The sequence below is a fragment of the Bos indicus x Bos taurus genome, chromosome 25, assembly GCF_003369695.1.
Source record: "Bos indicus x Bos taurus breed Angus x Brahman F1 hybrid chromosome 25, Bos_hybrid_MaternalHap_v2.0, whole genome shotgun sequence".
NCBI lineage: Eukaryota > Metazoa > Chordata > Mammalia > Artiodactyla > Bovidae > Bos > Bos indicus x Bos taurus.
Genome location: NC_040100.1, coordinates 31,076,706 through 31,091,358, shown reverse-complemented (window position 1 = coordinate 31,091,358; position 14,653 = coordinate 31,076,706). Strand labels below are relative to the sequence as shown.

General features: G+C 43.5%; 1 protein-coding gene across 4 annotated transcripts in view; it reads right to left on the bottom strand.

Annotated features, from left to right (window-relative positions):
* CPPED1 (calcineurin like phosphoesterase domain containing 1) overlaps positions 1 to 14,653 on the bottom strand; it is a 138,691-nt gene that overhangs the window by 32,494 nt on the left and 91,544 nt on the right. For 2 of the 4 annotated variants that reach the window (XM_027527188.1, XM_027527187.1), the window contains exon 3: positions 3,115 to 3,537. The exons of 1 other annotated variant lie outside the window; for it this stretch is intronic. In XM_027527188.1, coding sequence (XP_027382989.1) covers positions 3,115 to 3,537 — 423 coding nt within the window. Of the gene's footprint in view, positions 1 to 1,448; positions 2,478 to 3,114; positions 3,538 to 14,653 lie in introns of those variants that run through there. One more of the 4 variants, XM_027527189.1, reaches the window with a different exon arrangement.

Here is a 14,653-nt window from a genome sequence, read left to right as displayed (position 1 = left end):
TCGTAACCCTGCTTATAACCTGACCGTCCATGTTGTTTGGCCTACAGGGAGAGACTGCCCTGCTGGGGTGAGGTGGATGGTTTCAGCCCTGCTCCAAATTAATACAGTGCTGTTCTGGTGGTACATCAGTCTCTGTGAGCTAGGGCAATTGGAGCCCACCCCTGAGACACAGGCCAGCTCTGGGTGCACCGTCAAGCCCTCCCGGAGCTCGGGGGAGCTGCTGCCCTGACGCGCGAAGAGGCTGGTGCATCCCAGACTCAATGCCACCGTCTGCCCATCCTGGTGGGTGGGCAGCAGGCTTTCCTCAAGGAGGCCCAGTGAGAGTTGGGGGGCGGGCTCTCTCTTTGGAAGTGTCTCCAGCCCTCAGTATCTGGGGGTGTTCATGGGCTGCCCGTGCTCGTCCTACGAAGGACAAGAAACCCAGAACCACAGGCCACTCAAGGGTGTGGGTGACAAGGACAGAGAACAAAGAGCAGCCACGGGGATGGTATTTGCATGGTTTAACATTTGACATGAAAGGGATCATTTCAGTGCCAGGAAGTGCTCTCGCTGGCATTACTCTCTGTTACAAAGCAGTTTCTGTGGGGGTGCTGCTGCCATCTTGACACTTCATTTCCTTGTCATCAGCAACAGTTCTCTGCACCAACTCAAGCATGGCAGAAAATTTCAAAGGCCTTAATAGAAGTTTTCCAACTTCATCTCCATGGAACAGTTGGAAAATGTCGCCAATTATGCAAGCTTTTTGTAAAATGTCTTGAAAAGAGAGAAGGGCCTATTGTCCTTTCTGCAAGTAAATGTGAACACATTTAATGCTCAAAGATGAAAAGAGTGTCAGGAGTTTTTTTTTTTTTTTAATGTCATAAAGGCTTTTATTGTGAGGCAGTGTTTTTATTTTTCCCCTCTTTTTTCTGATCTTGTTTTATCTTAATTGGAAGATAACTGCTTTACAATGTTGTGCTGGTTTCTGCCACACAATAACGCAAATGAATCATAATTATATGGGCTTCCCTGGTGGCTCAGATGGTAAAGAATCTGCACGCCAACGCAGGAGACCCTGGTTCAATTCCTGGGTGGGGAAGATCCCCTGGAGAAGGGAATGGCTACCCACTCTAGCATTCTTGCCTGGGAAATCCCATGAACAGAGGAGCCTGGTGGGTTACAGTTTATTGTGAGGTAGTATTTTTATTTTTTTCCCTTTTTTCCTGATCTTATTTATTTTAATTGGAGGATAACTGCTTTATAATGTTGTGTTGGTTTCAGCCATACAACAAGGTGAATGAGTCATAATTATATATATATCTATATCTATATATCTATATATCTATATATATATATATATATATATATATATATATATATCTTCTTTCCTTCTTGAGCCTCCCACCCCTCCAGGTCATCACAAAACCCCAGGCTGGGCTCCCTGTGTTATATAGCAGCTTCCCACTAGATAGGGATTTTTTTTTTTTTTAATGAATGTTTGCTACTGGGTCAGACCACTTCCTTCTCCCTCAGTTCAGTTCAGTTCAGTCGCTCAGTCATGTCCGAGTCTTTGCGACCTCATGAACCGCAGCACGCCAGGACTCCCTGTTCATCACCAATTCCTGGAGTTCACCCAAACCCATGTCCATCAAGTCGGTGATGCCATCCAACCATCTCATCCTTTGCCGTCCCCTTCTCCTCCTGCCCTCAATCTTTCCCAGCACCAGGGTCTTTTCCAATGAGTTAGCTCTTCGCATCAGGTGGCCAAAGTACTGGAGTTTCAACTTCAACATCAGTCCTTCCAATGAACACCCAGGACTGATCTCCTTTAGGATGGACTGGTTGGATCTCCTTGCAGTCCAAGAGACTCTCAAGAGTCTTCTCCAACAGCACAGTTCTAAAGCATCAATTCTTCAGTGCCCAGTTTTCTTCACAGTCCAACTCTCACACCCATACATGACCACTGGAAAAACCATAGCCTTGACTACATGGACCTTTGTTGGCAAAGTAATGTGTCTGCTTTTGAATATGCTATCTAGGTTGGTCATAACTTTCTTTCCAAAGAGTAAACGTCTTTTAATTTTATGGCTGCAACCACCATCTGCAGTGATTTTGGAGCCCAGAAAAATAAAGTCAGCCACTGTTTCCACTGTTTCCCCATCTGTTTGCCATGAATCCTTCTCCCTACACTCTAGCAAATAAAAGAATGTATTTAAATTTTAGAAGAATTTGATGAAGTACACTCTTGGAAGGATCTGAAAGGAGGCATTAGGGCCAAAACGAGACATAACAGTTGTCACAACTGGAATCCTGCCAAGTCACTGATAATGCAGGGAATGAGCTGAGAATGCGCCACTTCTCAGGAAAGGAAAACCGCAGGGGCTCCCAGGAGGAGAAATGAGCTGTGCGGGCTGGTGAGGCACACGGCGCCACCGGGACTGGAGATCTTTGGTGGTAGGGCATCTTCATTTTGTGTGTGTGTGCATGCACACAAGTACCTGTCATGTGTTTGATTAGCTTGAAACTCATAGCAGGGTAAGATCAAACTAAATAGATTTCTTCACCTGCTTCTGGAGGAGAACTCGGTCCACCTCATAAAGGAACAGGGATGAGGCTCCCTGACCTGCTCCGTAGCCACATCGCAGGATTTCCCTGGGTTACATCTAATCCTGTTAGGAAGTGTGGCTCTGAAACATCATCTGCCCCTGGGCAAATTCCTCCTTCCCAGAGCAGTAAGAAAAGATAACCCTGGCCCCTGCCTTTGCCTGGGGTACCTACAGCCACACTCAGACACCCCTCCCATACCCCCAGCCTTCAGGGTCCCCATTCTCAGCAGTGAGCAGTTACAGTTCAGCCCTCAGCTAGCGGGCTGCTCTAACGCAGTCGGGGCCGTCTTCTCACTGAAGCGTCACAGCCATCCTGCGAGAGCTGCCTCCGCTGTTCTACTTGATAGACGAGGAAGCTGAGGCTCGCAGGCTAAGGTCACGCGGCCACCAGTGGCAGAGCTGGGTGATAACCCAGTTCGGTCCAAGGCCCCGCCCTCTCTCCCCTCTGCCTGGAGAAGGATCTGGACGCCTCCTCTCCAGACCAGTCTCTCCCCCTCGCCCCGCCCCCTCCCCGCAGCCCCGGGCCTACCTGCCTCCACGAACTTGTCTGCCATCTCCTTCCGCACGGACTTGGTGAGGTTGAAGTAGTCGTCGTCCTCGCCAATGCTCTGCAGGAAGAGCGGGATGTGCTGGAAGACCACGGCGTGCCGGCAGGCGCGCTGCCCTGCGGTGCGCAGCTGCTGGTCCAGCCAGTGGTCATGCTCCTGCTTCAGGGCGGGGCACCTGGAGGCGTCGTACAGGAACTGGGAGTTGAGAACGAGGAACAGGACACCCCCGACCCAGAAGCTGAAGTAGTCGTCTCCCCAAGTCCGCTGGAACTCCGCGATGGTCTCGGGGGTGGGGACATTGCCCACGTCGTGGTTGCCGCTGACCAGCACCAGCGGGATGTCGCTGTCCACGGTCCTGAGCACCCGCTGTAGGTCCTCTGTCTGCTCCTTCCGCCAGGGCCTCCCTGCAAGAGAGGGCCCTGTTCTGAAACGGCCGAGGCTGTTCCTGCCTTTGCTAACATCAAATAAGAGAATAATCTAGAAATCCACTCAACGGGACCCATGGAAACCGCAAAGAGCAGTCATGCTACAAACAAATCAACATGTGAGGTGGGGAACCTCTGTCCCCCTTCCCATGGACATTCAGCAGCTAGGTGGCTAACTGACCCAAGGTTGCTGACTGAGCTGATGGTGCAGGCTCATTCTAATTGTAAATATTAGTGAAGCTGAATTTCTATCTTTTATTTAGAAAATAAATAGAAATAGTTTCTGCCCTGCTTCAAGGGGTCATCAACTGCACCCCTGAGGTGTGTGGACACAGTCGTGAATGCTAATCTCCAACAACAGGTATTTTTCTTTTTTTTTTCACAATACACATGACTCTGCAGACTGTGTGACCACCTTTATGGGAAAAATTTTTGAATCCAAATGGCTACATCAACTGGCCTGTGCATCCTGCCAAACCCACCTCTTACGGAGGAAGACGTATTTTATATTCTACTGACAGTGTCTAGGGGCTTCCCAGTTAGCTCAGTAGTAAAGAGTCTGCCTGCAGTACAGGAGCCACAGAAAGACGCAGGTTCGATCTCTGGATTGGGAAGATCCCCTGGAAAAAGGCCTGGCAATCCACTCCAGTACTCTTGCCTGGAGAATCCCATGGACAGAGGAGCCTGGCAGGCTACAGTCCACAGGGTTGCAAAGAGTTGGATACAACTGAAGTGACTTACCACACACATACAATAGTGTCTAAGAGTGCAGAGGCTCAGTGCCCTAAGGTGAAGCACATTCCCCCTGGGACTCCAGAGTCATCCCGGAGATGACTGTTTGGACAAAGAGTGATGTTCCCCCCTCCCTCAGCTTCCTGGCTTCCGCACTCCCTATGATAATGTTTTAAAGCCTTAATAAATGGATTTTGAAATGACCAATTTAACCTTGGATCTGTTTCTTTTTGTGCCAATTTATTCAACAAATATTTACCGAGTACCCACGATGTATAAAGTCCTGATTTAGTTACCCGGGTGAGGTGTGAGTCAGAGACACAAACCCTTCCTTTCAAACTGGTCAGTCAGATATTCTGTCAAGTGAATTACAGCAGCACACCTATCTGTATCAGATAGTACTAAAAATGACTGAGAAAACTAGAGTGGGGAAAGAACAGAATCCCTGATCGTCCTCGGGATAAGCTCAGCATCCTGCAAAGACAGAGAAACAGTGAAAGAAAGTGGCCCGCCTTCACAAGGCATGATTAAAAACTCACCTGAAAAATCCTGCCATGAGCAGATAGAAATTATACCCCACACTCCATTTCCATCATGAATTAAAAAGAAAGCAGAAAAATCTTTACAAAGCAATTACAGCTCAGACCATAAAGCAGAAGCATAGTCTAGAAGGTCAGGAAAAAGGCAGGTGTGAAATAGGAACTGCTGGAACTAACCAGAGCCTGTTGGGCTACCGACCTCCGTGGTGGGGTCACAGAGCAGTCGGACATGACTTAGAGACAGAGAGAGAGACAGAGCCAACTCAGGCAAGAAAGAGAGGGAAAAGACAGTCATTTCAGCAATTACAACCACAAGGAGATCAGCAGTAGTGAAATTTCCTTTGCTGTTGGGTCGCTAAGTCGTGTCTGACTCTTTGTGACACTATGGGATTTCCCAGGCAAGAGTACTGGAATGGGTTGTCATTTCCTCCTCCAGGGGATCTTCTCAACCCAGGGATCAGACCTGCATCTCCTGCTTGGCAGGTGGATTCTTTACCACTAAGCCACCTGGGAAGCCCTGAGATTTCCTTTATGGCCAAGTACAGGCCTGTTTTTCTAAATATCCCATGAGAATGTGTGAAGAATGTGCATTTTCTAACTATTGAACATGGAGTCCCTCATATTTACACTCAATCAAATGTGTTAATGGGGTGATTCAAATCTTCTATGTCATTATTCTTTGCTTTTGGCCTATTGAATCTATATCAGTTTCTGAAAAACTTGGTTAGGTCCCACTGTAATTATGGATGAATCCATTTCTCCTTATAATTCTGCCAAGTCTGGTATTCACTTACTTTTAGCTATGTTGTTAGATACTTCAGAGTTCAGAATTCCCATATCTCACAGAAATATTTTTATGTTTAATCCTAATAAAATACATTAAAAAAAAAAGAAACAGGTAGATCTATATTGATGTTCTGGAAAGATCTGTAATATAAATTAAATTAAAAAGGAAAGACATGGAGGGGTAAAAATTACACACGTTTTAGAAAGGCTTATACATATTCATATCTTATGGATACAACTTTTTCAAAGATACAAAGGAAACTATTAACTCCAGTTAAAGCTAGGAAACAGAAGTGGGAAGTGAAGGGAACTTTCATATTTGGCTTAAAACCCTTTATACTATATTTTAAAAGTTCCTTCCTTTCTTCCTCACTTTTTGAAGCTTATGTATCATTTTCATTTTAAAAAAGAATTAAATTTTAGGGCTTCCCTGGTGGCTCAGGGGTAAAGAATCTGTCTGCCAATGCAGGAGACATGGGCTTGATACCTGGTCTGGGAATATTCCACATGCTGTGGAATAACTAAGCCTGCGCCTGACAACTATTTAGCCTGTGCTCTAGAGGCCGGGAAATGCAACTACTGAGCCCATGTGCTGCAATTACTGAAGCCCGTGTGCCCTGGAGCCTATGTTCTGCAACAAGAGAGGCCATCACAGTGAGAAACCCTCACACCACAATTAGAGAGTAGCCCCTGCTCCCCACAACTAGAGAAAAGCCTGCGCAGCAACAAAGACCCAGCATAGCCAAAAATGAATAAATTAACTAATTTTTAAAAAAGAATTAGAATTTTAAAAGCTTATTATTTTCATTTAAAAAAAAAAAAGAATTTTAAAAAATCCTTAGCTCTGGGATCCTAAGGATGAAAGAAGATTCGGGGGATGGCCAGTCAGGTGGCTGTATTTCCAGTGGATCCCAATCTTGGGGTGAGTGGAATTTTCTGGAGAAAGGCTGGCTGACCCACAGTAAGAGCTCAGGAGAGGAGAAGAGCAGGTCCTGCCTGGCACTGGGGACCAGGAAGCCTCTCCCTTGTTGGTGCTGGGGATTTGCCTATAGCCAGCATCTGCCTCGTCACTAGTCTGGCCTGACCCTGAGGCTCCTGATTTGAAGAGGTCATTGACTGATGTTAGCTGACCTTGGACTGTGCTGTGTTGATTCTAATGCCCTCTAAGACCCCAATGGTCAGTTCTTTTCCCAGGTGAACAGACTGCTGGTTACAGAGGATGAATCCTTTATGACTTCAAATGGGATAAACCATCTCAAAAGGACTCTATGAATCAAGAGCAATTTATCACTACTTTTCATAACCCATTTCCTAAAAGACTCCAAAGCCACCACAACTGTCTCCTTTCCATTGACTTGGGGATATTTTCTGATGCTCAGTGCTAGCCAATATTTACTGATTGCTTACTCCAGGTTAGGCACTGTTCTGAAAACTGTTCGAGTATTAACTCAGTTGACAACCAGTGAGGGACTTGAACTTGGCGCTCCAGCTATGAGTGTGGGCTCTCATTACAGCATCCTGATCCACAGGGATGAGGACTTTATAATACACCAGAGTGCAGAATCTCTCCCGTTCTTGATTTTCAAAAGACATTTCATCACAGTGCTTTACACACGGCCTAAGCCAGACACAAAGAATGTTTAAGCAGTTAATGAGCACGCACAGAGAAGTTCAAAGTGAGCACCTCAAACAAACGACTTGATTCAAAACTTGGAACAGAGGCCTTGTCTAGAAAGCAATTTATAGTGAAGAGCTGTGAATCATACATAATAATAGGTATATTTCAATAGCTGTGAAATATACATAATAATAGTGTCTGTTTGTTTCCAAACTCCAGAAGGATGCTGCTCTTGGACAATCATAAACAATCCCCAATAACCTGTTAAAACACATGAAGCCCATCTTCCCTGGATCCTCTCAATCAGAAACGAGTCTCTCAATGGATAAAGAAGATGCGGTGTGTGTGTATACGCACACACAATGGAGTATTAGTCATAAAACAGAATGAAATAATGCGATTTGTAGCAACATGGATGAAAACGGAGTGTCATACTCAACAAAACAAGTCAGACCAAGAAAGAGAAATGTCGTATGACATTCCTTATACTTGGAGTCTAAAAAGAAATGACGCAAATGAACTTACTTACAAAACAGAAATACTCGCAGACTTAGAAAATGAACTTGTGTTTGCCAGGGGGAAGGGATAATTAGGGAGTTTGGGAAGGTCTTGTACACATTGCTACGTTAAAAATGGATAACCAACAACGACCTATTGTATAGCACATGGAACTCTACTCAATGTTATGTGCCTGCCTGGATGAGAGGGGCGCTGGGAGGAGAATGGATACATGTCTATGTATGGCTGAGTCCTCCAGCTATCCACCTGAAACCATCACAACATTGTTAATCAGCTATACCCCAATACTGCCTCTTATCCTTATCCATCAGAGGGCAGACATAATGAAAACCAAAATCACAAAAAAATAACCAAACTGATCACAGGGGTCACAGCCTTGTCTAACTCAATGAAACTATGGGCCATGCCATGTAGGGCCACCTAAGAAGGACGCGTCATGGTGGAGAGTTCTGTCAAAATGTGGTCCACTGGAGAAGGGACTGGTAAAACATTTCAGTATTCTTGCCTTGAGAACCCCATGAATAGTATGAAAAGACAAAAAGATAGGACACTGAAAGATGAACTCCCCAGGTCAGTAGGTGCCCAATATGCTACTGGAGAAGGGCAGAGAAATAGCTCCAGAAAGAATGAAGAGACGGAGCCAAAGTGAAAACAATGGCCAGTTGTGGATGTGACTGGTGATGGAAATAAAGTCCAATGCTGTAAAGAACAATATTCAACAGGAACCTGGAATGTTAGGTCCATGAAACAAGGCAAATTGGAAGTGGTCAAACAGGAGATGGCAAGAATGAACATCAACATGTTAGGAATCAATGAACTAAAATGGACTGGAAAGGGCGAATTAAATTCAGATGACCATTATATCTACCACCATCGGCAAGAATCCTTAGGAGAAAGGGAGTAGCCCTTATAGTCAACAAAAGGGTCTGAAATGCAGTACTTGGGTGCAGTCTAAAAAATGACAGAATGATCTCTGTTTCCAAGGTAAACCATTCAATATCACAGTAATCCAGGTCTATACCCCAACCACTAATGCTAAAGAAGCTGAATGGTTCTATGAAGACCTACAAGACCTTCTAGAACTAACACCAAAAAAAAGATGTCCTTTTCATCATAGGGGACTGGAATGCAAAAGCAAGAAGTCAAGAGATACCTGGAACAACAGGCAAGTATGGCCTTAGAGTACAAAATGAAGCAGGGCAAAGGCTAATAGAGTTTTGCCAAGAGTACACACTGGTCACAGCAAACACCCTCTTCCAACAACAAGAGAGACAACTCTACATGTGGACATCATCAGATTGTCAATACCGAAATCAGACTGATTATATTCTTTGCAGCTGAAGATGGAGAAGCTCTATGCAGTCAGCAAAAACAAGACTGGGAGCTGACTGTGGCTCAGATCATGAACTCCTTATTGTCAAATTCAGACATAATTTGAAAAAAGTAGGGAAAACAACTAGGATATTCCAAAGGAAAGTGAAAGCGATAGTCATTCAGTTGTGTCCAACTCTTTGCAACCTGAAATTCTCTTGCTTTTTCTATGATCAAATGGATGTTGGCAATTTGCTCTCTGGTTCCTCTGCCTTTTCTAAATCCAGCTTGAACATCTGGAAGTTCTCAGTTCACTGGAGTGGGTAGCCTTTCCATTCTCTGGGGGATCTTCCCAACCCATTTAGGTATGACCTAAATAAAATCCAGTATGATTATACAGTGGAAGTAACAAATAGATTCAAGGGATTAGATTTGATAGACAAGAGTGCTTGAAGAACTACAGATGGAGGTTCATAACATTGTACAGGAGGCAGTGATCAAAATCATCCCCAAGAAAAAGAAATGCAAAAAGGCAAAATGGTTGTCTGAGGGGGCCTTACAAATAGCTGGGAAAAGAAGAGAAGCAAAAGGCAAAGGAGAAAAGGAAAGTTATACCCATTTGAATGCAGAGTTCCAAAGAATAGCAAGGAGAGATAAGAAAGCCTTCCTTAGTGATCAATGCAAAGAAATAGAGGAAAACAATAGAATGGGAAAGACTAGAGATATCTTCAAGAAAATTAGAGATACCAAGGGAACATTTCATGCAAAGATGGCACAATAAAGGACAGAAATGGAATGGACCTAACAGAAGCAGAATTAAGAAGAGGTGGCAAGAACACATAGAAGACCTTCATGCAGATAACCATGATGGTGTGATCACTCAGACATTCTGGGGTGTGAAGTCAAGCAGGCCTTAGGAATCATTACTATGAACAAAGTTAGTGGAGGTGATGGAATTCCAGTTAAGCTATTTCAAATTCTCAAAGATGATGCTGTGAAAGTGCTGCACTCAATACGTCAACAAATTTGGAAAACTCAGCAGTGGCCACAGGACTGGAAAAGGTCAGTTTTCACTCCAGTCTCTAAGAAAGTCAATGCCAAAGAATGTTCAAACTACCACACAATTGTACTCATCTCACAAACTAGTAAAGTCATGCTCAAAATTCTCCAAGCTAGGCTACAACTGTACATGAACTGAGAACTTCCAGATATTCAAGCTGGATTTAGAAAAGGCAGAGGAACCAGAGAGCACATTGCCAAAATCCACTGGATCATAGAAAAAGCAAGAGAATTTCAGAAAAAACATCTACCTCTGCTTCATTTACTATGCTAAAGCCTTTGACTATGTGGATCACAACAAACTGGAAAATTCTTAAAGAGATGGGAATACCAAACCACCTTACCTGTGTCCTGAGAAATCTGTATGCAAGTCAAGAAGCAACAGTCAGAACTGGACATGGAACAACAGACTGGTTCCAAAGTGGGAAAGGAGTACTTCAAGACTGTATATTGTCACCCTGCTTATTTAACTTATATGCAGAGTATATCATGCGAAATACCAGGCTGGATGAAGCACAAGCTGGAATCAAGATTGCTGGGAGAAATATCAATAACCTCAGATACTCAGATGACACCACACTTACAGCAGAAAGCAACAGGAACTGAAAAGCCTCTTGATGAAAGTAAAAGAGGAGAGTTAAAAAGCTGGCTTAAAACTCAACATTCAAAAACATGTGGTTCCATCATTTCATGGAAAACTGACTGGGAAACAATGGAAACACTGACATATTTTCTTGGACTCCAAAATCACTGCAGATGGTGACTGCAGCCATGAAATTAAAAGATGCTTGCTCCTTGGAAAAAAAGCCATGACCAGCCTAGACAGCATATTAAACAGCAGAGACATTACTTTGCCGACAAAGATCCATCTAGTCAAAGCTATGGTTTTTCCAGTAGTCATGTATGGATGTAAGAGTTGGACCGTAAAGAAAGCTGAGCACCAAAGAATTGATGCTTTTGAACTGTGGTGTTAGAGAAGACTCTTGAGAGTTCCCTGAGCTACAATGATATCAAACCAGTCCATCCTAAGGAAATCAGTCCTGAATATTCATTGGAAGGATTGATGCTGAAGCTCCAACACTTTGGCCACCTGATTCGAAGAGCTGACTCATTGGAAAAGACCCTGATGCTGGGAAAGATTGAGGGCAAGAGGAGAAGGGGACGACAGAGGATGGGATGGTTGGATGGCATCACTAACTCGATAGACAAGAGTTTGAGTGAGTTCCAGGAGTTGGTGATGGACAGGGAAGCCTGGCATGCTGCAGTCCATGGGACTTCAAAGAATAGGACACGACTGAGCGACTGAACTGAAGTGATACCCCAATACAAAATAAAAAGTTTAAAGTTTGAAGGGAAAAAAAAAAGATGAGCCTCTCTTGTGCAGCTTTTTCAGGACTTTCTATACCCCCACCTGGAGGCAATGTGTTGATGTGGAGTCTATGACTCTTGGGTTTGGACCTTGGCTCTTGCCCTTTACAAGAGCCTTGTGGCTTTGACTGAGTCACCCAGGTCCTCTGAGCCTTGGCCTCATCATGTGAGAAATGGGAATGAAAATCCCCACACCTCAGGGCAGCTGTAAGAATTCCTACCACGATGATTCCAGACTTTGGTACAAACAGGTATGCAAAATGTTATCTGTCTTCCCTCCACCCTCAGGCCTGAATGTATTAATTCTTCCCTCTTTCTCAGTAATCCAACTGTGTACACACAGCAATCAGTGTACCATTTTTTGGACTTCCCTGGGGGTCCAGTGCTTAGGACTCCATGCTTCCACTGCATGGGGCATGGGTTCCATCCCTGGTTGGAGAACTAGGATTCCAGAAGCCAGGCAGTGTGGCCAAAAAGGGGAAAGAAAATCATTCCTGAAGGAATGAAAACATTCTCCAGGAATGTGAATAATTTTTAGGTAAGAATTTCGAAGTGAAAGAGTAAATTCTAGATGGTAAAAACCCAAGTTGAATGAAAACATCTGCATTTTCCTAAACATGCTCATTTGTGGATGTCAGAATTTTCTTTAGGGTCAGAACACCACCATCACCTTAGAATTAACATAGCTTATAGCACACCTTAGCACAGCTTTCTAAAGAAGTCATAATATTGTAGCAAAGCCCAAAGCCAAACCTCAGGAGCACCAGGAAGATAAAAAAATGGAAACCTGGCCAAGGATCTAGAGAGCCCATGAGATGTTTATCAAGCAAGGCTCTGTGCTTTACCAAGAAGACAGGAAGTGAGGTAGAAAAACAAGACACTGGCTAAGGAAGAACTGCAACAAATGACTCAAAGAGAGAAGGAGAAGGATTGTTCTGGGCTGGAACTGGATGAGGGGCATCTGCTGAGAAGTGGGTACAGAGACCCACTGAGTGAACAGACACCGGAGGTCAGCACACACCTGCTGCATGCGAAGGGTAACTCTGCATGGGACTGGCAAGGGCAGCATGGACAGCTAAAATGTGCTTAAAATACCGTTCTTAAAAATGTAATGCAATAAATTAAAATTAAACCAGGAGGTAAAGAATGTTATAAAAATGATAACAAAATACTATTTATATCATTTATTGACTTTGCATTTTTAACATGATGTGGTACTATGAAATGTGTAACTAATTATTGTCAATATTCATCAAAGAAGAGATTATCTTGTTGTCTTCAGATCAGCCTTAAAATACATTGATAAAACCTCTGAGCTGAAGAGAAATAAACATCCTTCACTGGATAAAGGACATCTGTAAAAAACCTAAAGCCAACATATACTTAATGCTTTATGACTAGGAACCAGGCAAGAATGTCTGCCTTCACCACTTGTGTGCAACATCATACCAGTGTGATACGGTAAGAAAAAATAAATAAAAAGCATACAGATTGGAAAAGAAGAAATAAAACCATCTGTTCTCAGAAGATATGGCTGTCTCCATAGAAGAATCCCAAGAAATCTTGAAAGAAAAAAGCCTCTTAAAATTGATAAGGGAAATTAGCTTGCTTATTGTATGAAAAATCAACATATAAAAATTAACTTTATTTCTATATACTGGCAATGAAGAAATGAAGGTATAAGCAGAAGGATTTAAGAGATATTTAGGAGGTATAAACTAGAGGAATCTTTACTGTATTGACTACATGAAGAAGGATTCAAACATAATTCCCAGACATCTGAGCAAGTAGAAGGTTAGCCATGTCATTTATTGACATGGAAAAGACTGGGGAAGAAATAGATTAGAGATAAAAATCAAAAGCTTTTTTTCAATATAAAAGTTGATGTATTGGTACAGGTAACATAAGAAAAAATAGACAAATTAGACTTCATGACAATTATAACTTTTGTACACCAAAAGACATCAACAGAGTAAAAAGGCAACCTACAGAATGGTAGAAATATTTTCTGCTGCTGCTGCTGCTAAGTCACTTCAGTCGTGTCCGACTCTGTGCGACCCCACAGATGGCAGCCCACCAGGCTCCACCGTCCCTGGGATTCTCCAGGCAAGAACACTGGAGTGGGTTGCCATTTCCTTCTCCATGCATGAAAGTGAAAAGTGAAGTCGCTCAGTAAGTGTCCGACTCTTCGTGACCCCATGGACTACAGCCTACCAGGCTCCTCCGTCCATGGGATTTTCCAGGCAAGAGTACTGGAGTGGGGTGCCATTGCCTTCTCCAGAAATATTTTCTACCAAATAACAAATATACCAAAATGTTTCTACCAAAATATTTTCTACCAAAATATTTTTCTATCAAAAATTGAAATGTATTTTCAACTTATGTATCAGATAAGGCACAATATCCAGAATATATATATATATATATATAACTCTTAAAACTCAACCACAACAACCAACCTGACACAAAAGTGGGTAAAGGTCTGAAGCAACACCTTCAAAGAGGATATAAAAATGGTCTATAAACCCGTGAGAAGATGCTCAACGTCACTAGTCATTCAGTTCACTCGCTCAGTCATGTCCAACTCTTTGTGACCCCATGGACTGCAGCACACCAGGCTTCTCTGTCCATCACCAACTTCCAGATCTTGCTCAAACTCATGTCTATCGAGTCAGTGATGCCATCCAATCACATCATCTTCTGTTGTTCCCTTCTCCTCCTGCCTTCAATCTTTCCCAGTATCAGGGTCTTTTCCAATGAGTCAGTTCTTCCCATCAGGTGGTCAAAGTATTGGAGCTTCAGCTTCAGCATCAATCTTTCCAATGAATATTCATGATTGATTTCCTTTAGGATTGACTGGTTTGATCTCCTTGCTGTCCAAGGGACTCTCAAGAGTCTTCTCCAACACCCCAGTTCAAAAGCATCAATTCTTTGGTGCTCAGCTTTCTTTATGGTCCAACTCTCACATCCATACATGACTACTGGAGAACCACAGCTTTGACTAGATGGACCTTTGTCAGCAAAGTAATGTCTCTGCTTTTTAATATGCTGTCTAGGTTTGTCATTGGAGAAGGAAATGGCAACCTACTCCAGTGTTCTTGCCTGGAGAATCCCAGGGACGGGGGAGCCTGGTGGGCTGCCGTCTATGGGGTCACAGAGTCGG